Raw genomic sequence first — 25,496 nt, 5'->3', positions numbered from 1 at the left:
TGGGATTTGATGCCAAAGATATGGGCTTGGGACTTCTACCCAAAGACTTGCCAACATCCCTGCCTAAAATCCATCAAAGAACGGGTCAATCAAATGTCTTTCAGGGCAAATGATAAATCCAGGGTGGTACCATGGAAAAAGTTCTGTTTTTGTCACTAATGTAGTTGATCAACTGAGAAGTCTACAAATTAAGTTCATGCCATGTTAAGTACATAGGAAAATGCAGGGTTTTTTTTTTTCAAAAACATTTTTGAAACATACTAAGTTTCAATAAGCAACTGTGTCCTCTTTTTTGCTGAAGACTTGGGCAATGGAGTCAACATTGTTTTTGCAGTGTGACCACTTCATCAGAAATGTAGAGTTGGAAAATGATAGTGTGTTACTGCGCTTAGGTTGTAAATGAGTCTTCTAGTTTTGGATCATGGGGATGCTTATTTGTCGCTGAATGTTTTACAAACTAAAATCTCACTGAGAATAATTTAAAATTTTGGTATAACTCTCCATATAACAGTTTTAGAAAATTTTCTATATAATACACATCAGAAACTCTCAGGAAATCATAGAAAATAATCTGCTATTTGTACTGTTGTTATGTTGAATATAGGTTTCTTTGTCTCTTTGTGTGGGTGTGAGTTTGAATGCACATAGTTGTGTGCAAGTTGAGAGTAGCAAACTGACTACATGCTCCTGGGACAGAGTCCTCAATGCATATTTAGGCACATACAAGTACACTGGCAAAAGCCAATTTTCCTGCCCTTCTCTTTACTGAAGTACTTACACATACACATCATGGTACACAAAAGATCAGATGACACTTCTGTATTGGATAGATTGTGGTTCAGACATTCACAGAAAACACCTCTTTCTGATTGGGTAAGCTATGTTTAGGGCACTCACAGAAGGTATCTCTGCCCTTTCCCTCCATACTATCACTCCATTTGCAGAATTTCCCCAACTGTGTAGCCTTTTCAGACACTAAAGAGAGTGCACATCAGAGAAGGAACTGGAGAAGTTCTGTTTCCATCAGCCCAATTAGATGTGGTTACATCTGGATTCAAGCCAATTTAACATCTAAATAAGCTTGTAAGTTATACCAAAAGAGGTCAACTTTTCCAGGTTCAAGGTCACCCCTTTCTGCCTTATTTACAATTAATTCACACTTCTCAAATCTTATTGAAAGTGCAAGCCTACGTTTAAAAAAGAGACAGAGAGAATATGCCCCTGGCTTAAAAGGGGGCGAAGGTACTTTGAAAGTGCAAGCATGTGTTCCCACAGTACCACCAATTTTGGTGTTAAATTAAGTGAAGGTGTGATATCCCTTAGGAGACTGCAAAAATGGACAAGGAAGTTGCATGTTGCACACTCCTAGTGTATATGGTTGCATATTTGAAATCATCTTTTCAGGCTTGTAAATGTTGAAATTACTGGATATAGACCTAAGAATCCTTAATTTCTTCTACTTAGGCTACACTGATAAATTAAGCTGTTGGAGGAGGATAAAATCAGTAACCATAATAAGTAACTTATTATGTTAAAGTAGAATAATCTTTTGCTACTTTAAATGTTTAGTATGTTGCTTTGTAAAAGTTTGTTTGTGAAAGTTTGCTTTAATATTATTTCACACAAGTATCTTTGTATTCCTGGTGCTTATTCTTTGGTATTGACCAAATGCTTGTTCTTTGGAGTTGACCTTTCTCTTAAATTATATCATTTTGTTGTGTTGGTTCAATAGGTACGCTTCATGTGGGGGATGAAATACGGGAAATAAATGGAATCAGCGTAGCAAATCAAACAGTGGAACAACTGCAAAAGATGCTTGTAAGTGTTAAATACTCCTGCGTTGTAACAAATATTTCTTTTTTCTCTGTTCTTGGAAAGTAATTTTTCTGAACACGACAATTAGTCGTTCAGATCCTTTCTTTTTATGTTTGTATGGAAGGGGGCAGATGTGAGGCTGCATTTGCACAAACTGATAAGCCAGAATGCTGTAAAGGACTTCTGATTATTCTTATTTGGCTCACCTCACTGGTGGAAACATTAGAGTACCTGGAAAAATACTTTTGTTGTTGTTTAGTCATTAAGTCGTGTCCGACTCTTCATGACCCCATGGACCAGAGCACGCCAGGCCCTCCTGTCTTCCACTGCCTCCCGGAGTTGGGTCAAATTCATGTTGGTCGCTTCGGTGACACTGTCGAACCATTTCATCCTCTGTCATCCTCTTTTCCTCTTGCCCTCACACTTTCCCAACATCAGGGTCTTTTCCAGGGAGTCTTATCTTCTGATGAGATGGCCAAAGTATTGGAGCCTTGGCCTCCAGAATCTGTCCTTCCAGTGAGCACTCAGGGTTGATTTCCTTCAAAATGGATAGGTGTGTTCTCCTTGCAGTCCAGGGGACTCTCAAGAGTCTCCTCCAGCACCACAGTTCAAAAGCATCAATTCTTTGGCAGTCAGCCTTCTTTATGGTCCACCTCTCACTTCCATACAACACTACAGGAAAAACCATAGCTTTGACTATGCGGACCTTTGTCGGCAAGGTGATGTCTCTGCTTTTTAAGATGCTGTCTAGGCTTGTCATTGCTTTCCTCCCAAGAAGCAGGCGTCTTTTAATTTCGTCGGCTGCTGTCACCATCTGCAGTGATCATGGAGCCCAGGAAAGTTACCTACCCAGAGAAAATAGATAAACTTAATGTTTATGCCTTAATAAGCTTCTTATTCTCTAAAAGTGCTACAGAACATTGTTGTTGTTTGAACAAGGCTAATATAGGACAAGAGCTACCCTTCTGGAAATCCCTCCAGGAATAGTTCTGTATAAGGGAGAGAACAGACAGACCACTTCAGGTCAGATCTTGCTCCAAGTGCAAACTTCATTTTTCAAAAAGTTATACCTGAGAGACTGGAAGTGGGTAATATCCAGTTGTGAGAATGTTGTGGAGAGGCAGTGGGTGTGATAGGAAACTGGTTGCTGTGGCTTATGTAGCAGTGCAGGAGGGTTAGGCTAGAGAGATGAGAACTTCAGAAGACTATACTTTCAAAGCTATCTTCTGTGGTGTCCTGCCAAAAAGTGTATTCGAAAGTGGTCTAAGAGTTCATCAGCATTTATAGAATCCATCTTTATTGAAGGCACAAGTGTCTCTCACCTTTTGGAAGTGGGGAGTGTGCTCACACATGATCCCACTATAGAACATACTGTAGCAGTATTAATTATTTTAATGACTGTTAGAACACCGAGAAGAGAGGTGTGGGAAAACCCAAACTCCTGGCCAGTAGTTTCTTTCTGAGGTGAGTTACCTGAGATCCCCAAAACTCAGTGTGATCTGGGGCAGGTGGAATAGTTACCTTGTAATTGCCTGCCAACTGTGCTTGCCACCTTAATCAGCTTGGCAGTACTACTAGGGTCAGCAATCCTAGGGAATTTAATCCAAAAGCAAAAACAAGCACTAACACATAGAACTGCCTACACAGGACTACACTTCAGAACCTGGAAGGAGAAAGTTTTGGTGGTAGTCATGCCTTCTAGTCTCTTTATTTTTAAGACTAATTGATTGTCTCAGCTTTACTGTTACATGCCTTTGCTCTTAACTATTAGTACGGTAAGTTAACAATTATTATGTAAAGTCTCCAGCAAGCCATAGATGACTTGGTTACTAAAGTAATCCAGTGAATTATGGAAACTGAGGGGATTGAAGTCACAAAAATGCAAACAATATACTGGAGGAAAATATGATGTGTAGATTTTGAAGGTCTTTAATTATCATTACACTTGTTGCACAAATCTGTTTTTAAATGTAGCCACATGAATAAGCCAAAAGGTGACCCCAGGCTGGAATACAGAAATAATCACATGCACACACGCAATATTATTTTGGCATAAAATTGGCCATAACGTTATTGGTTACAGCTGTCAGTGATGCTAGCATGGTGGACAGATCTTACATCACCTATCCCACTGGTAACCAATACTCATTGTGGAGACAGACTTGGGGATAACCACGTAGGTGTAAGGCACTGAGTGGCCAGTTTTTCTCCACAGTAGTAGAGAGTGTGTGGCAGCCCCCAAGCTGGGCATGCATGTGATTTCTCTATCTGAAAAAGGTAGATCCACTGGGAAGAGGTCCTGCATCTACTTCCTGGATCCATCATCATGCTTCAAAACTGCTTCAAACCTTTATTGCCTTGCTTCCACCTTTTAAAACAAAAACTAGGTGGATGGGAGAAGCAACAAGAGAGCTCTGGAGCTGGCTTCAAGGGCTCAAATAACTTACTTCCTGGTCTTCCTGAAGACTGTTTCAGGTCCACCTTGCCTATTAGCTTGTTTAAATTATTGTCAGAAAAACATTCATGCCAATGCAGGGACACCTGGCAGAAAGAAACTTAACCAAAGCATGGCAACCACCATGCCCTCTGGCCACTATAGCTGACAGAATGTGGCTCAAAAGTTGGGTCCAGGATCAGCACTTCTCATACTTCATCATTTATTCTGAAGTATCAGTTTCTGTAAAAAAGAACTATTATGTTGGAGTTGTGTTGAAAAATCGGATGATTGTGTATGCTATGCTTTAATTTTTTATTTTTGTTTCTTAAAAAATCAAATGCTTTACTTTTTCCAGAGGGAAATGCGTGGTAGTATCACCTTCAAGATTGTGCCAAGTTATCGCACTCAGTCTTCTTCATGTGAGGTAATAAATTTAATCAATTATTATTTTTATGTTGAATCCTATAACTAACTGCCTGCTCATGGCTGAATGTTATTGCTTTCTGGGAAATTGTTTCTGCCTGTGCTGTTAGATCACGCACACCAATTTTACAACAAAGATAACGGAACAGAGGAATAGCTGTAACCAACTACTGTGTCGTCCTTCTTTCATATTCATTACATCAACTCATTAAATACCCTCCAGTAGCTTATAATGTGAAAAAGACCTATAATAAATCTTCTAAAGAGAGAAAAGAGTACTGTTGGAACATTTCTGGGTGGTAAAAGCAGGCTTTAGTTTTCAAGAAATGAAGAAGATGATGTGAACAAGACAGTTGATGAGGCCAAAAAAAGAGTCCACAGTACAAGGTCTATTGTTTCTCAAAAAGCTGAATTCTGGAAGTGCAAACTTACTGAGATATGTCAGAAGGTAGCACAAGAAGGTGTATGTCATGACACCAGGATCGTATTTTAAAATGAAGGCAAGCTTTATATAAGAAGCAGCTAAACTGTTTATAGCACTACAGATTTATCAAGCACAAGTAAGGTTGCATGTCTGTAACCTTATTTAGTGGGCTAACAGGCTAAGAGAAAGAAAAGAGACTGATCAAGTATAGCAGTGCATATCAATTCCATCTGTTAATCCTAACCTGTATATAGTAACTTTTCCTTTTGGTGAAAAAATTGGCTGCATGAAATAATCTAGTAGCATCATTGGAGATCAAATAAGTAAGACAGATGCAACTAACCAAACCAAAGAAGAAGCAGGAAGAAGAGGTTCTTTAACGTGGTTCTCTATGAATCCACACTGATGGGTTAAACAGCGCCTGTGCTGGTTCCTCTCGGAATTTTCCAGAGCTATGGGAAAAAGATACAAAGTTTAGGTTGCCCTATACTGCGCACGCTCAGCCCGCCAAAACCCCAGTTCCATTTATCCGCCCGCGGAGTTGGAACCTCTCGGATAGAGCTCCTGAAATTTTTCGAATTTTTTCGAATTTTTCCGGCTTGACTTGGCTCCGTTTATCGTCCTTCTACACTCCGTTGCCCTGAACTCGGATCGGTTGACCTCTCTTTGCCTCAGGCGGCTAATAGCAAGTACTTTCGCTTCCCACTTTCATTCTAATTGCGGCCTATTACCTCCTGCTGAGGCGCCACGCGCCTCTCGGACTCATTCAATTATCCAATTTTCCCTACCGCTCGCTTATGTCAGCGAAAAAAGGTCTCTTCAGCCGCTGTTCCACCTGTTCCAGAAAGCTCCCCTTTCAGGACCACCACTCACTTTGCCTTTTTTGTCTGGGTGAGGCCCATTCTCCCGCCCATTACAGACACTGCAAAGAATTTACGAAGGCGACCTTGAAATCCCGCCAACAGCGTCTTAAGTATTTCCTTTGGAATAAAACTTTGTCTGCCTCCCAACCATCGGACATGGAATCTGTTCAGTCGGTCTCCACCGTCCGTTCAGAAGTTACAGTAGTCTCTTCTTCCCCTCCACCATCGGTCAAGGAGGCTCCCAAAAAATCAAAGGGAAAATTGAAGAAGCAGTCGGCTGGGAAGAAGTCTTCGTCGGATGTTTCAGCTCCCTCAACATCGGGACCGAACCAAAAGTCGGCTCCGGCGTCCTCTTCAAAGAAACCGAAGGCCAAGGAGATCACACTGGTCGTCCCGCCTATCTCGACGTCAGTGCCTTCTCCTTTCCTGGAAGACTCATCTCGGGACCGGGACTCAGTCTCCAATGTAGGCACCTCCATTCCACCTCGTCAAGATCCACCAGTGGAATTGGGAAGGTCGCCGACGGTTAGCCAGCTTGACAAAGTCGTTGCCGGCGCCGGAAATATACCATTGAGCCCGATACTCACCGGGCGAACAACCCGATCTCCATCGATCCTCTCGGAGTCGGGCCCTTCCGGGTCTCCACCCCCTCCACGGGGCCGACCTACGGAGCCGATTGATGATAACATCCCTCGACGTCCAGCTCCTGATTCGGCCGAGGACGAGCGTCCGGCCAAGAAGCGTCGCCGCCACAGGAAACATTGACACGGACACCGACGCCGAAGGGACTCCTCACCATCCGACTCAGACGATAGTCGAGAACGGAAGAGGTCCCACCGGAGACGGCGAAGGAGGGATTCTTCTACGGAGTCCTCTTCGACGTCAACAGAGAGGAGGCATAGGAGGAAAAGGTTGAAATACTCCTATTCGTCGTCTTCTCGCTCTCGTTCTCCGCACCGAAGCCCGCCTCCTAAAAGACCTGCGGACATGGGCCCCGATAAGGCCACGGCGCCGAGGAGTGTCCCTACTTTGCCGCCGGCACCTCCTCGACAACCGGATGAGGCGCCTACACCACATCCTAAGCAGCCTCCCTCGGCACCGAAATCCCCTCATCCTCCACCCTTACCCAACCAGTCGGAGGATGAGCAACCACGGGAAGACTCTTCGGAAGGGGATGAGGAAGACGACTCAGAGGTCTCCCTGGATGTACCAGTCCCTGGGGAACCTTTACCTCCAGAAGCGGCTAATTTAAAGCCATCTTCTCCTTCAGAGGATTTCTCCTCCTATTCACAGATGGTCGCTCGTATGGCACAGGCACTTAAGCTAGCCATAGAGCAATCTCCACGTAAAGAGGAGAACTTGATTTTTGGTGACATTGAGGCGGAGAGATCTCATCCAGTTAGCCTCTCCTTCATCCCAGAACTGATGGATCTTATAAAAGAATTCTGGGAACATCCTGCTAACGCCATCACTATTTCCAAACGGACTGAGAACCTTTACAGGATCCACAGCAATGACACTTCCTTTTTGGTGATGCACCCAGCACCTAACTCCCTCATAGTGGAGTCTAGCTCTTCTAAGGCTCCAGCTAAGGGCCACCCTACGCCTACTAATAAAGAAGGGAGGAAACTCGAGATTTTGGCACGCCGCATGTATTCCATGACCACCTTTGTTCTGCGTGCAGTTAATTATATGGTAGCCATGGGTGCTTACCAGAAACAACTCTGGTCTAGAGTTCTTCCAGCTTTAGAGGCAGCCCCAGATGACATCAGGCAACTCTGCTTAAACACTCATGCAGAGGCCCTTACTGTCTCTAAGTACCAACGGCTTGCTTCTCGCCATGTTGCTGAAGCCACTTCTAAGAACTTTGCAAACATCATTACTTTGAGGCGACACGCTTGGCTCCGCTCAGCTAACATTGTGGAAGATATTAAATCTAGAGTAGAGAACTTACCATTTGATGTGTCCGGTCTCTTCAGTCAAAACACTGATGAAAACCTGGAAATTTTGCACAAAAACAAGAAAACAGCAAAATCATATTCTGTGCAGCCTCAACCTAGACAATCTAAGTTCCAGTGGCGTTCTAAGTATGCTGCTCAAACTTACCAACAACCATCTTCCAGTACTTACCGTCCTTATGGAGGGCCATCCTCTCACCGTCCTCCTGAAGCCTCTTCTTCGTCTGCTGTCTTCAAACCTCAGTCAGCCCAGAAGAAGCGGCCCTTCAATACATCTGCAAAGAAACAAAAACAGTACCTTTGACTTTCCGGCAGATCCGTCTCCCTTTCCCCACACCTCACACCTCTCCCCTTACCTTCACAACTGGACTCTCATAACCAACGACATCTGGGTTCTGAATATTATCAAATCCGGCTACCGCCTGGAGTTTACAAGATTGCCTCCTCTGGGGCAGGTCAGCCTTACATCATTCGACCTTCTCTTAGAGGAGGAGATCTTCACCCTGCTTCAGAAGGGAGCCATTCAAGTGGTACCATCGAAAGACATCCTCGACGGCTTCTACTCCCGATACTTCCTAGTGCCCAAGAAGGATGGGGGTCTGAGGCCTATCTTGGATCTGAGAGACCTCAACAAGTTTCTCGAAGTACGCAAGTTCAAGATGGTGACCTTGGAGTCCATCATCCATCTGTTGAGACAAGGGGACTGGTTCACGGTGGTGGACCTGAAGGACGCATATTTCCACATTACCATACACAAGAGCCACAGGAAATACCTGCGTCTCCTCTTCAACAACACAGTTTATCAGTTTCTGGCTTTACCCTTCGGCCTCTCGACAGCTCCCAAGACGTTCACCAAATGCATGGCTCCCGTGGCGGCGTACCTTCGTCTTCAAGGGATCCAGGTGTACCCCTACATAGACGATTAGTTGATTGTCTCCAAGTCGAAACACCAAGCTCTACAGGACACCCAGTACGTCCTTCACACGTTACAGGCACTGGGCCTAGCCATAAATTACGAGGAGTTCAGACTGAACCCTTCTCAAGTTGTGGATTACATCGGAGCGAGGATAGATTCAGTCCAGGCTCGGATGTTCATGCCTCCAGATCGCATCCAGAAGATACTCAAGGCCATACAAAAGTTCAAACCCAACGCAAGAGTAAAAGCAAAACTTGCACAACATCTGTTGGGTCTGATGGCCTCCACAACGGCGACCCTATCTCACGCTCGCCTCAAGATGCATTCTCTTCAGGTTTGGATGTTGTCACATTTCAGTCCACTCCACGACAGCCAGAACAAACGTCTCACTGTCACTCCAGAACTGGCTCAACAACTGCTGTGGTGGACCTTCCGACCTCATCTACTAGTGGGTCGTTCCTTCCACCCTCTTCAACTAACTACTCAAGTGACTACAGATGCCAGCCCTCTAGGATGGGGAGCACACTGCGAAGGTCACCAGATCCATGCACTGTGGTCTCCTCAAGAAAAACAGTTACACATAAATCATCTCGAACTGTTAGCCATCATAAAGGCCTTGAAGTCCTTCCTTCCTCTAGTAAGAGGCAGGGCAATTCAGCTCGTCACGGACAACACCATAGCGATGTTCTATGTGAACAAGCAGGGAGGAACAAGGTCGAAGTCCCTTCTGTTCCTGTCAATACATCTGTGGGAATGGTGCTACCAGGAACGCATCCATCCGGTGGCCATCCACATCGCCACCACAGACAATCTGGTGGCGGACGAACTGAGTCGTCGTTCCTCTCAGAACCACGAGTGGGAACTGGACATGGACGTATTTCAACGAATATGCGACAGGTGGGGGACACCGAGCATCGACCTGTTCGCCACGGCGAACAACAAGAAATGCATGAAATACGCCTCTCGAGCAGGCACAGGTCTCGGGTCGTCAGGAGATGCCTTCATGATTCCCTTGGACGAAGGCCTCTTGTACATGTTTCCTCCCATTCCCATGGTTCAGAAGTCTTTGGTCAGAGTTCTTCAGACCAGAGCAGAGGCGATCTTGATTGCACCTTGGTGGCCCAGACAACCGTGGTTCTCTCTGCTTCTACAGTCGGCAGTCGACAAGCTGAAACTTCCTCTAGTCCCGCACCTAATCACTCAGGACTCGGGATCGATCTTTCACCCAGATGTGGACTCCCTCCAATTGACAGCGTGGAGGATATCCCATCTATAAAGGAAGTCTTGGACAAAGCAAGGAAGCCATCTACCGTCCGGCTGTACCATCATAAATGGCAAGGCTTCCTCAAGTTTGCTGCTGAGAAGGGCCTGAAAGCATCTCCCGTCTCTTTATCCACCTTGCTTCTGTACCTTCGACACCTATTTGACCTAGGTTTATCTAAGTCTACTTTGAAAGTTTATACTTCAGCCATAGTAACTTTCCAACCCAAGGGATCTCAATCATCTAGATGGTTTTCCCATCCAACGGTGAAAGCTTTCTTCAGAGGTCTATCCAACATGAGACCCCCTGTGAGACAACCATTGCCTCAGTGGTCTTTGCCGACGGTGCTGCACTCCCTGGTTCGTCCTCCCTTTGAACCTATGGCTACTTGTGACTTGAAATTTCTATCTCTGAAGACTTTGTTCCTTGTGGCTATCACTTCGGCTCGTAGAGCCAGTGAATTGGCCCCTCTTCGTGCAGATTCTCCGTACCTTCAGTTTTTCAAAGACAAAGTGGTTTTATACCCCGATGTTTCTTTTCTCCCTAAGGTTGTGTCGGACTTTCATGTTAACCAACCGTTATTATTACCGACACTTTTTTCGGAACCTTCTTCAGACGTTGAACGCACGCTCCACTGTTTGGATGTTCGTCGTGCATTATCATTTTATATTACACGGACCAAAGATTTTAGACAGGTCCAGAAGCTGTTTTTATGTTTTTATGGTCAACGTAAAGGGTCTGCTGCTTCCACCTCCACACTGTCCAGATGGCTGGTTTCCACCATCTCTTTAGCCTACGAATTGCAGCATAAACCTCTCCCCGAAGGTCTCCGTGCTCACTCCACAAGAGCTGTTGCTACTTCTACGGCCCTACTGCGAGGGGTAGACATCCCTGACATATGTAGAACAGCTACCTGGTCCAATGTGTCTACCTTCATCAAACATTACAGGCTAGACCTCAGGGCCAAGAATGAGACCAGATTCGGGAGAGCTGTACTTACATCAGTGCTGCAGTGACGGCCCACCATCCTGTAAGTAGCTTGGTAGTCACCCATCAGTGTGGATTCATAGAGAACCACGTTAAAGAAGAACAGGTTACTTACCTGTAAACATGGTTCTTTAAGTGGATTCTCTATGAATACACACGACCCGCCCGACCTCCCCACGTGTCCGTCACTGGTGATTGAGTTCCAACTCTCTCTATGTGCGGGCACATGGAACTGGGGTTTTGGCGGGCTGAGCGTGCGCAGTATAGGGCAACCTAAACTTTGTATCTTTTTCCCATAGCTCTGGAAAATTCCGAGAGGAACCAGCGCAGGCGCTGTTTAACCCATCAGTGTGTATTCATAGAGAATCCACTTAAAGAACCATGTTTACAGGTAAGTAACCTGTTCCTTTCTGTTATGAGGAATACAGAGGCAGTTAGAGAGTCTCAGCCGACAGACTGGTAACTAGTGCTTGTCTGCTTCTAATGTCAAAATCACAGATAGTTTGTGCATGGGTTTTATATTTATATTGTGATCCAGTGTTTCATGAAAATTCAAGGAGCGCCTCAGTTGAATTACGTGAGTGAGGACGTGGTGTTACAGTATATTTAATAGCAGTTTTTCAGTGAATATCATGTTATAGGATTCTTTAAACCTTGGGGAAATACACAACTGAGTTTTAGATTATACACTGTGACATATATGTACTACTGTTTATTTTGCTGCAGCCAGAATCCTGTTGCTTACATACACTGGCACTACTGAATTAATATAAGTCACCATGGCAAAATGCCTCTTGTTAAGAAGTCAGGACTTCTAGTCCTCATTACAGATCAATTACAGTGGTGCCTCGCATAGCGATCGCTCTGTTTTACAATGAAATCGCTTTGCGATGGACTTTTTGCCATCGCAAGAGCAATTGCTTTGTGATGGCCCCTATGGGGGAAATTTGCTTTGCAATGATAGCGGGGAAGTGCTTCCCGGCGATCATCCCAAAGGCCCTGCCGATCAGCGGTGTAAAAATGGGGCCTTTGGGATGATTGCGGGGGAGCGCTTCCCGGCGATCATCCCAAAGGCCCCGCCGATCAGCTGTGCTGCGAGGGGTGGAGAGAGAGAGAGCCAAAGCACAGCTGATTGGCGGGGGTTTGCGATGATCGCAGGGAAGCCATCATCTCAAACCCCCGCCGATCAGCTGTGCTTCGGCTCTCTCTCCCCTCGCAGCTCCAGCCTCGGCAGGGAGACTGAGGCGGCGTTGCCACCCTGGGCCGAGAAAGACCCTCTGCAGCCGCAGAGGTTCTTTCTCAGCCAGGGTGGTGGAAGCGGTGCCTCAGTCTCCCTGCCGAGGCTGTCAGTCTCCCTGCCGAGGCTGGAGCTGCGAGGGGGGGGAGAGAGAAAGAGCCGAAGCACAGCTGATTGACAGGGTTTGCGATGATGGCTTCCCCGCGATCATCACAAACCCCCGCGGATCAGCTGTGCTTCAGCTCTCTCTCTCTCCCTTCACAGCTCCAGCCTCGGCAGGGAGACTGAGGCGGCGCTGCCACCCTGGGCCGAGAAAGACCCTCTGCAGCCGCAGAGGGTCTTTCTTGACCAGGGTGATGGTGGCGGTGCCTCAGTCTCCCTGCCGAGGCTGTCAGTCTCCCTGTCGAGGCTGGAGCTGCAAGGGGGAGAGAGAGAGAGAGAGCCGAAGCACAGCTGATTGGCGGGGTTTGCGATGATGGCTTCCCCGCTATCATCGCAAACCCCCGCCGATCAGCTATGCTTCGGCGCTCTCTCTCGCCCCTTGCAGCTTTGTCAGCCAGGGTGGTGCCTCAGTCTCCCTGCCGAGGCTGGAGCTGCGAGGGGTGGAGAGAGAGCTGAAGCACAGCTGATTGGCGGGGCCTTTGGGATGATCACGGGGAAGCGCTCCCCCGCGATCATCCCAAAGGCCCCATTTTCACACAGCTGATTGGTGGGGCCTTTGGGATGATCGCGGAGAAGCGCTCCCCCGCGATCATCTCAAAGGCCCCATTTTCACACAGCTGATTGGTGGGGCCTTTGGGATGATCGCGGGGAAGCGCTCCCCTGCGATCATCCCAAAGGCCCCATTTTCACACAGCTGATCGGTGGTTCCAAAATGGCCGCCCGCAGTGTTGCGTCACTTTAGAGGCACCGAAAATGGCCACCCCTATGGAGGATTTTCGCATAAGGTGAGTTTTTAAGCCCATAGGAACGCATTAAACGTGTTTTAATGCGTTTCTATGGGCTTTTTAAAATCAGTTAGCATGAAATCGCTTAGCGACATTTTTTCCTGCATGGATTAACGTCGCTAAGCGAGGCACCACTGTACATTATTTGGCGTACAATAGAAATAAATACACAGTATCAGAATGTTGTAGTATCAGGTGAAATACCGGGGGGGGGGGTTATATAAAAAAGAAGCAGGGCATCCAAAGTCAAATTGAGCCAAGTGTGACTTGAAAGAAAATGCTATATGTTCAAAGATATAAAACAGTATTGTAATAGAAATAAAGTTAAATTGCCCATAACTTCAAAAGGTAGGAAATTGTCATAATGATTTTTAAACTGAAGGAGAAATAGGTTAAGTATTAGAAATATCCAAATATTATGATTGCCAGCCAAATTGCCAGGGTAATTGGGATAGAAAACAGTGAGAATCTTTATGGACCAAAATTTTTCAGAGGTTACTTGAGTATAGTTCTATTTAAGCATCACTGGCTTTTCTGTTTAGGTTTTTCTAATTCTGTAATCTACAGATCTGCCATATGCCAGTGTAAAAGAATTGAAAATACTTTATTCCAGGGGGCAGTATATTTTTTTTAAACCTAAAAGCCTTCTATTATCTTTTGTCTCCTGTATTAAATGTGTATGGTTGCTTGTTTTGAGCTCGTTAAGGTTAAGATCCTGTACCTTTATAAGATACTGTATGCATTGATAGCTTTGTTATGTTTAAATTCATTTTAAGAAAGGATGTTTTTCCTACTTAGCAAACAACCTGGGACAAATATTATGTAAGTGATGCCATACTTTAAAATACTGCATGCTCAAATGTATCAAACTGTTCTTACTATGTGCATTCTGGTAACATAATATAGACTGCTGATGTAAAGATACATAAAACTGTCAACTTGCACTTTAAAATGGCAGTTCTATCATGTTGAAATAAACTGATTTTTGTCAATACTTGCAAAGAGCACAAGTAAGTTATTATACTGTACAAGATTCCTGCAAGTAATTTCTTTGTGTCAAAAGCAGAATAGGCAATAGTCATGAAAGGCCAGACACCTGGTACATGCTGACTATTCTTTTTGTCCATTTTGAATATGTGCAGGATACCATGAAGTCTTGCAAAATATTTTAATTAATAGCCACAAAACATAAAGGAGTGCTGCCATTGCCAATTATACTACAGTATACTACAATATATATTAGATCTGTCATTTTCACAGTCACAGTCCTCATACAAACATTCACAAGTACAGAGAAAGTACTGCTCCTACATTTTCCCCAAGTATAGTATAAGATTTTTGCTCTTTAACTGCCTGAAAATACATTTTCTTTTTATTTAAAGAAAAGGTACCTTGAGGAAAGACTTGCAGATTGTTTAAAAGTAGACATGTATAATTTTGGGGAATATCCTGATTATCAAGGAAGAAATTTGTATTAGAATTGTTGATCAGTCATTCATATGTGGGAAGCTTCTTTTCTCTTCAGTTGTATTTCATTTTAAGCAGAGATTATTATAAATTCAAGTTGTGTTCAAATATGCTTCCTGTGAATAAAAGTTTACAGCAATACAAAGGAATATATTCCAGGGATAAGAGAGGGATAACATTGAGCAATAGGATAGGTTGCTGTTGAAGACAATACATAAATGTTTTACTTACAGTATTTTAAGATAAGTGATATATCACTTTTGGACAGTAAATGAAAGTTCTAAATGAATTCAAGCTCTTAGTACTAACCCTCAACATGAGGTGATTTTTTTAATAAGTATGGAGGGGGGAGTTTGGATCTGTAATGAACTGTTTACTTATTTTTCTTTGCTTACTCTAATCTGTCTTTGACTTCTCATAGAAACCTCAGTTTATACTTAGCATGTATAAAAAGTGCAAGTGCATGCCTGCGATGCACTACTTGTGTACTAGTTGAAGAATAGTAGCTAGGTACTTTCAGTTTTTCAAAGTCAAGGACTAGAAATGTATGTGTGTTGTTGGTGGAAATCCTGTTTGCCAATTTACACTTGCTTAATGGAAGCCACTTAAGTGTTACTAGTCCTGACCAGCACCTCATTACTGATTAGCAGTTTGCCACCAACACTTAAGTGTTTTAAGCAAGTGTAAATTGGCAAACAGGATTTCAACCAACAGCACACATACATTTCTAGTCCTTAACTTCGAAAAACTGAAAGTAACTGGATGCAGGCTGAATCACTTGACCAAACACATGGCAAGGAATAGAACTAGTACTTCATTAATGAATGGCAACTTACAACCATATGTTGCCCCCTATGCAAGCATAGGTCACATGTAAAATTCTAGCTGTTGCTGCCAAATTTTTGAATTTCTTTTTCTTTCACTCACACATACATACACATAACTGAAGAGTAGTTGCACACTGCTTGTTGACAGTTTCCTTGGCACCCATTATGACACCTCCCTTCTTCTCTTGATATTTTTACTGGGAAACTGCTTAGGTTCTCCTTCGTGGTCTCTGTGAATACACATTAATGGGTTAATCTGCGCTTGGGCAGAGCAGTCTTGGAAACTTCCACAGTTTAGGCACTTGGTGCCGGGACCTCCCCTGCACCTGGCTATATAACTCCGCCCCCAGCACCCAATGCCTCAGTTCTTTTTTTGACTGCAGCTGTAATAGCAGCTCTGTTCAGAACTTCACAAGTAAAAACAAATTCTATTTCTTATCTTTTCTTTCTTTGACCTCCCTTCTTCTTTCTTCTAAATAATAAGTTGTTTCTTCTGCCTGGGGGAAGAACACCAGCCTGCATTAGTTGTTCTTTGTGAAGGCTTTACAAAACCAGCTTTAGAGCCTCAGGGCTTTTTCTCTTAAAGACTCTTTTACCTTCTTAGCAAGGTTACCCCCAGGCTCAAGAGCAACAGCTTTCTACCTGTTTGAAATCTTCCTCTTTCTATCAAAAAGAAGAGGACAGCATCTGAGCTTTGCCTTTGGAAGAAGAAAGGGCTGCCTACAGCTCCAGCCGCCATCCCTGCTTGTCAGTGATTCTCCTGACATGGGGTAAAAGCCTCTGTGTGAGGTTGGCGTGGAACAGCCCTCTTGCATCAAGGGGCTCGTTCATACCGCCGTCAAGTCTGCAGTGAGTTGGGCACCTGTAGTAGCCCTGGGTTTACCCTTGGAAGAAGAAAGGGGCCCCTGCAGTGCCAGCTGCTGTCCTTGCCTGTCAGTGATTCTCCTGACTGGGGTAAAACCTCTGTGGAGGTTGGCATGGAACAGCCCTCTTCCATGGGGCTCATTCATACAGCTGTTTAACCTGCAGTGAGTTGGGTATCGGCAGCCCTGCCCTTGGAGAAGAAAGGGTCTCCTGCAGCGCCGGTCACCTTCCCCGCCTGTAAGTGATTCTCCTGACTTGGGGTAAAAGCCTGTGTGAGAGGTTTGCACAGAACAGCCCTCCTTCATGGGCTCATTCATATGGCTACTAATTCTGGAGAAAGCTGCGCACCAAGGCTGTAGATGTTCTGGCAACATACGGTAAGTCTTGGTTTTGCCTTTGGGGGTAGAATGGGCCCCCTTGAGCTCCCGCTGCCAGCCCTATCTGTCAGTGATATGCCTGACTGGGGTGACACCTTTGAGTGGTTTGGCACAAAACAACCCTCTTTATCAATTGGCTTGTTCACACAGTAGCCTGCCATCCCATTTCAGCTGCCGGCACCTGCATAGGCTCATAAGGAAATGACTCATAGGAGTCAACCCTAAAACCCTGCTACTGTCAGGTAGACCCAAGTAATTTTCCTCAGGAGGGTGTTATCATGCTGACAAGTTCGTGCAGGACCAGTCCCTTTTATCTGGTACAGGAGCTATGAGCCTTTTCCACCACCTTTTCTGCCACCGCCCCACCCCACCTGGCACTGTTCTGAGCCACGGGCTAAGGAATGTTTTGTGCCTCCACCTATGCCTCAGAAGTGTAGTGCTCCCTCGAACTCAGCTCTGGCAGCAAAGTGTCCACGGGTTTGACCTAACCCACTGTTAAGCCTTTCAGCCTTCTCTGTCCCAGCAACTGTATTGAGACTGTGTGTGGTCTGGCTCACACTAAGAAAGACTTCTCCCCTAATCATCAGAAGGACTTGCCTTATTTAGCTGAGACTCACAAGAGTCAGAAAGGGAGAATGGTTGGAAGTCTATCTTCCTACTCCCATATCAGTTGCCACAGGTAGTCACCCTCCTTTACCATTAACAGATAAGGAGTTCTTTGGTCAGCGTTTTTATTTTCTGGCCGCCGTGTAGCCAACTACTCTTCTGTCATTGGTGTTTATGGCGCAGTGGTTAAACCACGGTACTGCAGCCAAAACTGCTCACAACCTGGAGTTCAATCCCAGGTAGCTGGCTCAAGGTTGACTCAGCCTTCTATCCTTCTGAGGTCGGTAAAATGAGTACCCAGCTTGCTGGGGAGGCAATGTGTAGCCTGCATAATTAACTTGTAAACCGCCCAGAGAGTGCTTGAAGCACTATGGGGTGGTATATAAGCAGCACGCTTTGCTTTGCTTTTTATCATCACCACCTATTGAATTTGACATTGCCAATTAACTTTACAGTTAAAGCTTCCCGTATCACTAGGAGGCAGTGGGGTGGGCACACCATGAGTGCATTGCTGCTCGACATGCCTTAAACCAGCTTCCAAACAACTGATGGGTTGAGGACCTGCGGTTTGTTGGTGTGCAGCTTTTAGTCAGAAAACTGATGTTATTCTTGATAACCTGCCCAAGCTCCCAAAGGTGGCATGGTCATTTGCTTGATGCTCCTACCAGCCTAGGGCATACCGGGAATGTCAAAGGCCTCAACCTCAAAGTTACCAGCCACCACCCCCTAGACATGTGGGCAGGCAGCACCCTGATCAGCAGATCTGCAGGCAGGACCACAAAACCGAGTGGTCTCTTTACTGCACCTGACTTCTCTGTCATTGACCAGTCAGGCTGTCTGGCCCCTCATCTTTCCAATTGGTGTTCCTTCATGTTTAATACTTGGGTGCTCTCTATCATAGCTACCAGCTATACTATTGAATTCAATATACCCCACTGTCACAGGCCACGTTATGGCCACCACCACCCAAAAAATAAAAAATAAAAAAGGATGGAGGCCTCTGGCCCATCCTTGATTTTGAAGGCCTGAATTCTTTTATTACTCTAAGTAGATTCCATATGGCTTTCTTGGACTCTCTTATTCACATGTTACGTCCAGAGAGTTGGTTGGATGCTTGTTATCATGATAGCATCTGGTCAGACCATCAATGTTTTCTCAGGCTTTCAGCAGAGGGAATCACTGTTTACCCATAGCTGGATAACTGGCTCCTGGCCACTGAGTCCAAGTCACAAGCTGGTAGATACACGTCCTTGACACTATCTCTTTGTCAGCGTTGGGATTGAAGGTCAACATAGAGAAGTCAACTTTGCAACCTACACAGTGTGTAGATTGTATTAATGAGACTTGGGATGCTTTCTTGAAGCAGGGTTTTTCTTCCCTGATGACAAGTCTGTGAAATTGCTTGATTTCTTACGCTCCTTTTTTTTTCTTCAAGCGCTTGCTTACCTGTCCTGCAGGTCCAGTGACTCCTGGGGCTGATGGCATCTACCACAGCTGTGGGACAGCATGCTCAACTGAGGGTGCAGTCCCTTCAAGCCTGGTTTCTCTCACTTTTTCAGATATCTTGCAACCACCCATCCACGTTGCTCCAGATGACTCTGGAACTCGCTGCATAACTGGACTGGTGGGGATTCCCCCCACAACCTACACATAGGTAGGTTGGTCTCTTGACCCAGTTGGTTCAGTCAGTGGTGGATGCCAGCCTGACAGACGGGCAGCCTTGTCTGCGCCACCACGTTGCCCTTGGCTGCTAGTAGCTGGCCTTCATGTCATTGTGCTGGAGCTCCTGGCAAACACCAAGGCCTTTTGGGCCTCTGAGTCCCTACTCTGGGGTTGGGTGGTCCAGGTCGCATCAGGAGATACCACTGCAGTTTATTATATAAACAAACAGGGCGGCGCTTATTTGTTACACCTTCTCTTTCGCACCATTGACCTTTCAGAATGGTGTTATGCTTGCCACATTTATCCAGTGCCTGTACATTCCGCAGGCAGGAACAATTCCGCAGTAGACCATCTCAGCAGACTATAGTCCTGTCCTCACGAGCGGGCTCTCGACAATGCCATCTTTTGCCACCTCTGTCATTGATGGGGGACTCCAGACATAGACGTTTTCGCATCCCGGACGAACAAGATGTGTGCCATGTGCTGCTCCCGAACTGGCATCAGCCGTAACTCCCTAGGGGACGCTTTTGCTGGTTTCCGCCTTTCCCCCTTCTTCAAAGGACTGTAGTTCGAGTCCAGTATGAGTGTGCAAACGTCATGCTTGATCACCTCGCTAGCCATGGTTCTCGATTCTGCTCCCGTGAGTGCAGAATACATCAGGCTGCAGCTGATCCCTCACCTACTATCTTGGGACTAGGATCAGATGTTTCATCTGGGCCTCGTGTCCCTCTACCTGTTGGTTTGGAGTCTTCTCTGACAGTAACAGACATGCTCAGTCATGCTCGCAAACCTTCTACCACCTTGACCTACTCCTTTAATGGGTAGGCGTTCTGTCACTTTGCATCAAGACAACATTTGCCTACTAGGCCAATGTCTCTCGACGCATTCCTTCAGTTTCCCCTTCACCCGTTTTGCCTGGGACTGGTCCATTCTACCTGCAAGCTATTTCTCCAAGGCCTGGAGAATATGCGCCCTGCCTATAGACGACTAACACCTCAGTGGTCTCTCCAGTTACTTCTTTGGAGCCCTTGGCATCAGCATCGCTCTGCTTGCTAGCCCTCAAAACTGCCTTTCTCCTGGCGATATCCTTAGCTTGCAGGGCTAGAGGACTGGCTACACTAAGAGCAGATCCTCTTTTCTGCAAAGTAAACTTATGGCCAGATCTTGCCTTCTTCCCTAGGGTATTTTCTGCCTTCCATTTGAACCAGCCAGCTGTCCTTCCTGTCTTCTATCCTACACCATCTTTTCCGTGTGAGACAGCACTGCACGCTCTAGATGTGCATTGCACGACCACTTTTCGGGCCTCACATCGTCTCTCTGTCACCTTTGCTGGCTCCTCCTTCGGAGCACCAGCTTCCTCTCAGACCATGTCTAGATGGATAGTCCAGGCCATCTGTCTTGCCTATAACTTTGCAAAGATTGCACTTCCAGAATCACTGAGAGCTCTACTAGAGCTGTAGCATCCTCAACTGCCTTTCTCCGTGGAGTGGACATCGCGGATGTCTGTCACGCTGCCATATGTGCCACTCTGTCTACCTTCATCTCGCACTACCACCTGGATGTCCAACCCAAGGCTCAGGCTGTGGTTGATCAGGCTGTCCTGGCTTCTGCACTTTCATCATGTCCCTCCTCCTGGTTAGTCAGCTTGCCAGTCATCCATTAGTGTGTATTCACAGAGACCATGAAGGAGAAAAGAGGTTACTTACCTGTAACTCTGGTTCTTCGAGTGGTCCTCTGTGAATTCACACATCCCGCCCTCCTCCCCACTGTCCATCACGTGTGCTATGGCATGTTGGGCAGCAGCAGTCGGTTCTTTGAAACTGAGGCACTGGGTGCCAGGGGCGCAGTTATATAGCCAGGTGTAGGTCCCGTCACCAAATGCTTAAAGCTGTGGAAATTTCAAGGATACTCTGCTCGAGTGCAGATTAACCCATTAGTGTGTATTCACAGAGGACCACTCAAAAAACCAGAGTTACAGGTAAGTAACCTTTTTTTTTAGGAAAATTTAATTTGTATGGCTTTTCTGGGGTTTAAATTTCTGTACTACTCTTTTTCGATACCTTTATTTCCAAGAATTCCTCTGGGCTCCATATGAGTTCTAAATACAGTGGGGTCTTGACTTGAGAACTTAATCCGTATTGGAAGGCGGTTCTCAAGTCAAAAAGTCTGTAAGTCAAGTCTCCATTGACCTACAGTGCATTGAAAACCGATTAATCCCGTAACAGGCCGTTTTTGTTCCATTTTGGTTTTTTTCTGGTCTGTAAGTCAAATCTCAGTCTGCAAGTCAAACCTAAATTTTGCGGCCAGAGAAGTCTGTAACTCAAAAAGTCTGTAAGTCAAGCCATCTGTAAATCAAGGATACACTGTAAATTATTTGATAAGAAATTGTAGCATCAGACTGTGATAGTGAATGAGGGTGTGGAAAATTAGCTTCAGTGCATCAGTTCATTTCAAAGCATGCCTGGTTACCTAGAAATATGCATTAAAAAGTTGGAGTTTGGGGAAAGCATACTGGGTCTACAAGAGATAGTTGGGAGCCAGGGAGGGGGTATTACATTTGTACTTTGTCTATGCATACTTTGCCTAGAATGGATGGGCACAGATATCTGTATGGCTTTTACTTTGTGTTTCCAGTTTGTCTTGTGTGCAAAGAGTATTTTGTTTCACTTCGTAGCAGCAAATATGCAGTTTGGCATTTGAGACCCGCATCCCACCTCAATCATGTTCCATTTCTGAACCTCATCAGTTGCCTTTTCTGAAACGCATGTTAGAGCAGAAGATTGCAGCTTTAAGAAGAAGTGTTGACATTTAAATCTCTGATTTGCCTTACACTTAGGTTCTTGGGAAAACATCTTTTCTGTAACCTCTGGGTTCTCCTCTGAAAAATGGATATGGCTGCCCAATGTCAGCCATTTGGTGAGAATGCCCATGGCAACCTCTTAAATTCCAGATGTGCCTTCCAGGCCATCTAGAGTTGCTGAAATACAGTCTTTGAAATACAACGGCTCTGTAATATAAATTTTCCTCAATCTGTTCTGGAGCGAGTTCACATCAGTAATGTGTTTTTTTATGTGGCCAGCTTCCTATTGCTGCTTACTGCACATGGAGGAAAGATAGCAAAAGCAGCTGCAGCTAATTACAGTGGTGCCTCGACTTACGAACTTAATCCGTCCCAGAAGATGTTCGTAAGTGGAAATGCTCATAAGTCGAAGCACCATTGCCCACTGAAATGCATGGAAACGGGATTAATGCATTCCAGCATTTAAAAAACTACTAAATAAATAAATGAAGCACCCAGAAGGCGCTGGGGCTTTTTAAAAAAAACAAAAATGAACAGAGCAAGCCCCAAAGGCTACAAAAAACGAAACAAAATCCAAAAATAAACATCGAGCAATCCCCACGCTGAGACTGCAAAAAAAAAAAAATCACCAAAAACAAGCAACAACACAGCACAGAAACATAACCCCCCTCAGCCCAAATCCACCCTGCAAAACCCACCCAGAAGTTTTTAAAAAGCAAAAAGCAGCACCTTACCAGGCAGAACGAAGCCTCCTTCAGTGGCACTCACTCCCCGGCAGACGGCAACAGGCCCCGGACGGCATCATTGGGCAGCCAAGGAGGCAGCGGTGGGGCCAGCCATGATGGAGGGGGCCCTTACTCATGAGTAGACCTGCACCATTGATGGGCAGGGACCACACTGGCTCCCCGCGCCTGGCAGCAATCCAGAGCCGCCTCGCTTCTTCCTCCTCCTGTGCTGCTGCCACACGCCCCATCCACAGAGGAGCCCTTCTGACCCTCACACCCCAGCCCAGGGCCTTTGTTGGCCCTTACTCATGAGTATACCTATGCCTCCAATGGGCCTTACTTGTGAGTAGACCCGCACCAGGGATTGGCAGGGAGCGCACCAGCTTCCCATTCCCGGCAGTGATCTGGAACTGCCCCGCCTCTCCTTCCTCCTCCTGTGCCACCGCACTCCCCATCCCCGGAGGAGTCCATCTGACCCTCGTTCTATAGTTTTAAAAGTTCCTTGCCTTCCCACTCTAACCATTGGGGCAAAAGTCGAAGCAAAATTTTGTGAGCGGAGCTGTGGAGCTGTTCGTCAGTCGAAATGTTCGTAGGTAGGGGCGTTCATAAATCAAGGCACCACTGTAGTGTGCTCATCAATTAACTGACTGGATAGCACAGTGGTTTGAGCATAGTGCATTCCTGCCTTGTTTTCATTAATGAATGTATTATTCATTATTGTGTAGGAAATGTTACCAACACATTGGCAGATGTTACAGGAATGATTGTAATATAAAAATAAAATAAAAGAGGAGGGATCCTTACAAAATATGGTATGTTTGTTTATTTCTTGCTATCTATTTCTAAAATACTAAAAAGAGCTGGATTAGATTGGTCTTAAACAGACAAAACTTTGCACATGTATGCATTTCTATGTTGTTTACTAATCTTACCTGGACAAGGTAATTTTTTAGAATAAAAATTATCATTTGGAGCATATGGTTACTTTTTAAAAACATTTTATTAGTTTTTCACTCTATCTACATTTGATTTGTGCTTGTCAAACATCGTGTTACATGATTTGATTACAATTATTTGTTTTTTACATCTCTGTCTTCCCAGTTGTCCCCCCCCCCCCAAATTCCAGACATCTTTCAAACATTCATATCATTCATGTACGTATTTTAGTATATAATATGGCTACTATCATAATATTACTTTCATAGTGTACAGTATTCTCAAGATCTTCTAATAACATTCTTAATAAGAGTAGTTCCAGATCCATGCCCCAACCTTATATCTAGTTTAAATTACCTAAAAAGAAAACCCACCATATTACATATTTAACCTGGTTAAAGCTCCCTTATTTCAATTTAATTCTCCTTTTTAATATAAAGGATATGCTCCTTTACAATGCCCGAAGTTAAATATATAAATATTTTTCAACATTAAGGGCCCTCTTCCTGTTTTTCCCTTTTTCATCTTTCTAAGTAATTCCCTCTCATATTTCTCTTTTTTCAATTTTTGTTTCTGTCTCTCTAAGCATTCTGCCATCTTTCATGCCCTCTGAAACCATTTTGTGCTTCTGATTTATCTCCACTAGATCTTTATGCACTTGGTCTATCTTCAGTAGATCTTCCAGGCTTTTTTTAAATTAATTTTGCTGATTTTCTCCCCTTGTCTTCCCTTAATACTCTCCTCGGATCCAAGATTGAAGTTGTTTCTCTTAGGCTTTCCCCATTAATTTCCTCCAGCATCTCTTTTGATTGGCATACATCATCCGGCACAATCTCATTTCCTTCTTCGTTATTCCCTGTCTCTTATTGACTATAATTCTTCAGATGTTCATTGAATGATTTTGCCTCTTGGTAGTGGGATCTCACTATTTCTAGCATTGTTTAAAGGGTAGATTTTGTTTCATCCCAAAATTGTCCTTGTGCTATTCTGTTCCAGCTGCCCAAGGGCTTAAGCCAAGATTAAAAGCCCCCAAGTCTCACAGTCCAGTTCGATGATTGTATTTGTGTCCTAATTGATCCCTGGCAAATTGATGCCAGCTAAACAGATATTCCAAGTCTCCAGAGTCAGTCCAAAGAGTCCACTTTGGCTAAATAGGCCTGAACCAAGATTTAAACCCCCAAAGTACCAAGGTACAATGCAATGGTTGTATCTGCGGCCTGATGGCCTAATTCCCACAGGTTTATGCCAGCTAGTCAAACACAAACACTTTGAGCTCCCGGGGCAGTTTCAGAGGATCTACTTTGGCCAAATAGGCCTGAACCGAGGTTCAAAACCCCCAAATATCACGGTCCAATTCAGTGTTTGTATCCATGTCCTGGTAGCCTACTTCACGCAATTCTGCATCGGCCAAAACTGGAATTCCAAGTCCCTGGATGCAGTTCCAAAAAGTTCACTTTGGCCCAATATACTAATTCCCAAAGTACAGTTTAAAGAGATCCACTTTAGGGTTAATTTTTCTATGTTTCAGCCAGGCATGAAAAAATCAAAAAGAAATAAAAAAACAGGTTTCCAAGCTTTAAACAGCAGTAGAATGCTCAAGGTCACTGTTCTCCGCATTATACCAAAAGACTTCAAGTAGTCAAAACATAAGATAACTCCAGACTTAACTAGTAATAAGAGAAAATTTCTTAAGATTTATAAAGCCAAATTATAATATTCTTAAAGTATATTTTAAATGTATTTAAATTAGTAGTCAATGTCCCATTAATCTTTAAATTATTTTCTTTGCATCAACTATCCTTCTCTCCAGATTTTCTGCTGTTCTGTGATTGATGAGATTGATAGGAGATATTTTTTCTGTATATAAGAATTGTATTCTCCAGGGGTAATCATAAGCAATTAGTTGTAAAAATATATTTCACCCGATAATAGCACTGATGTTGAATAGCTGATTGTTGCTTCTC

The 25,496-nt window shown here is 44.7% G+C and overlaps 1 protein-coding gene across 16 annotated transcripts in view; it reads left to right on the top strand.

The window, feature by feature from the left end:
* The window catches only part of CASK (calcium/calmodulin dependent serine protein kinase), a 233,893-nt gene that overhangs the window by 173,543 nt on the left and 34,854 nt on the right, over positions 1 to 25,496 (top strand). For 11 of the 16 annotated variants that reach the window (XM_072994219.2, XM_072994217.2, XM_072994211.2 and 8 more), the window contains 2 exons: positions 1,733 to 1,818; positions 4,608 to 4,676. In XM_072994219.2, the coding sequence (XP_072850320.1) occupies positions 1,733 to 1,818; positions 4,608 to 4,676 (155 nt within the window). Of the gene's footprint in view, positions 1 to 1,732; positions 1,819 to 4,607; positions 4,677 to 14,066; positions 14,091 to 25,496 lie in introns of all 16 variants that reach the window. The other 5 variants (XM_078390500.1, XM_072994207.2, XM_072994209.2 and 2 more) reach the window with 1 other exon arrangement.

This window comes from Pogona vitticeps, chromosome 3 (assembly GCF_051106095.1).
Source record: "Pogona vitticeps strain Pit_001003342236 chromosome 3, PviZW2.1, whole genome shotgun sequence".
NCBI classification, from domain to species: domain Eukaryota; kingdom Metazoa; phylum Chordata; class Lepidosauria; order Squamata; family Agamidae; genus Pogona; species Pogona vitticeps.
Note: the sequence above shows the minus strand (reverse complement) of the source record. Positions and strands in the feature narration are given on the sequence as shown.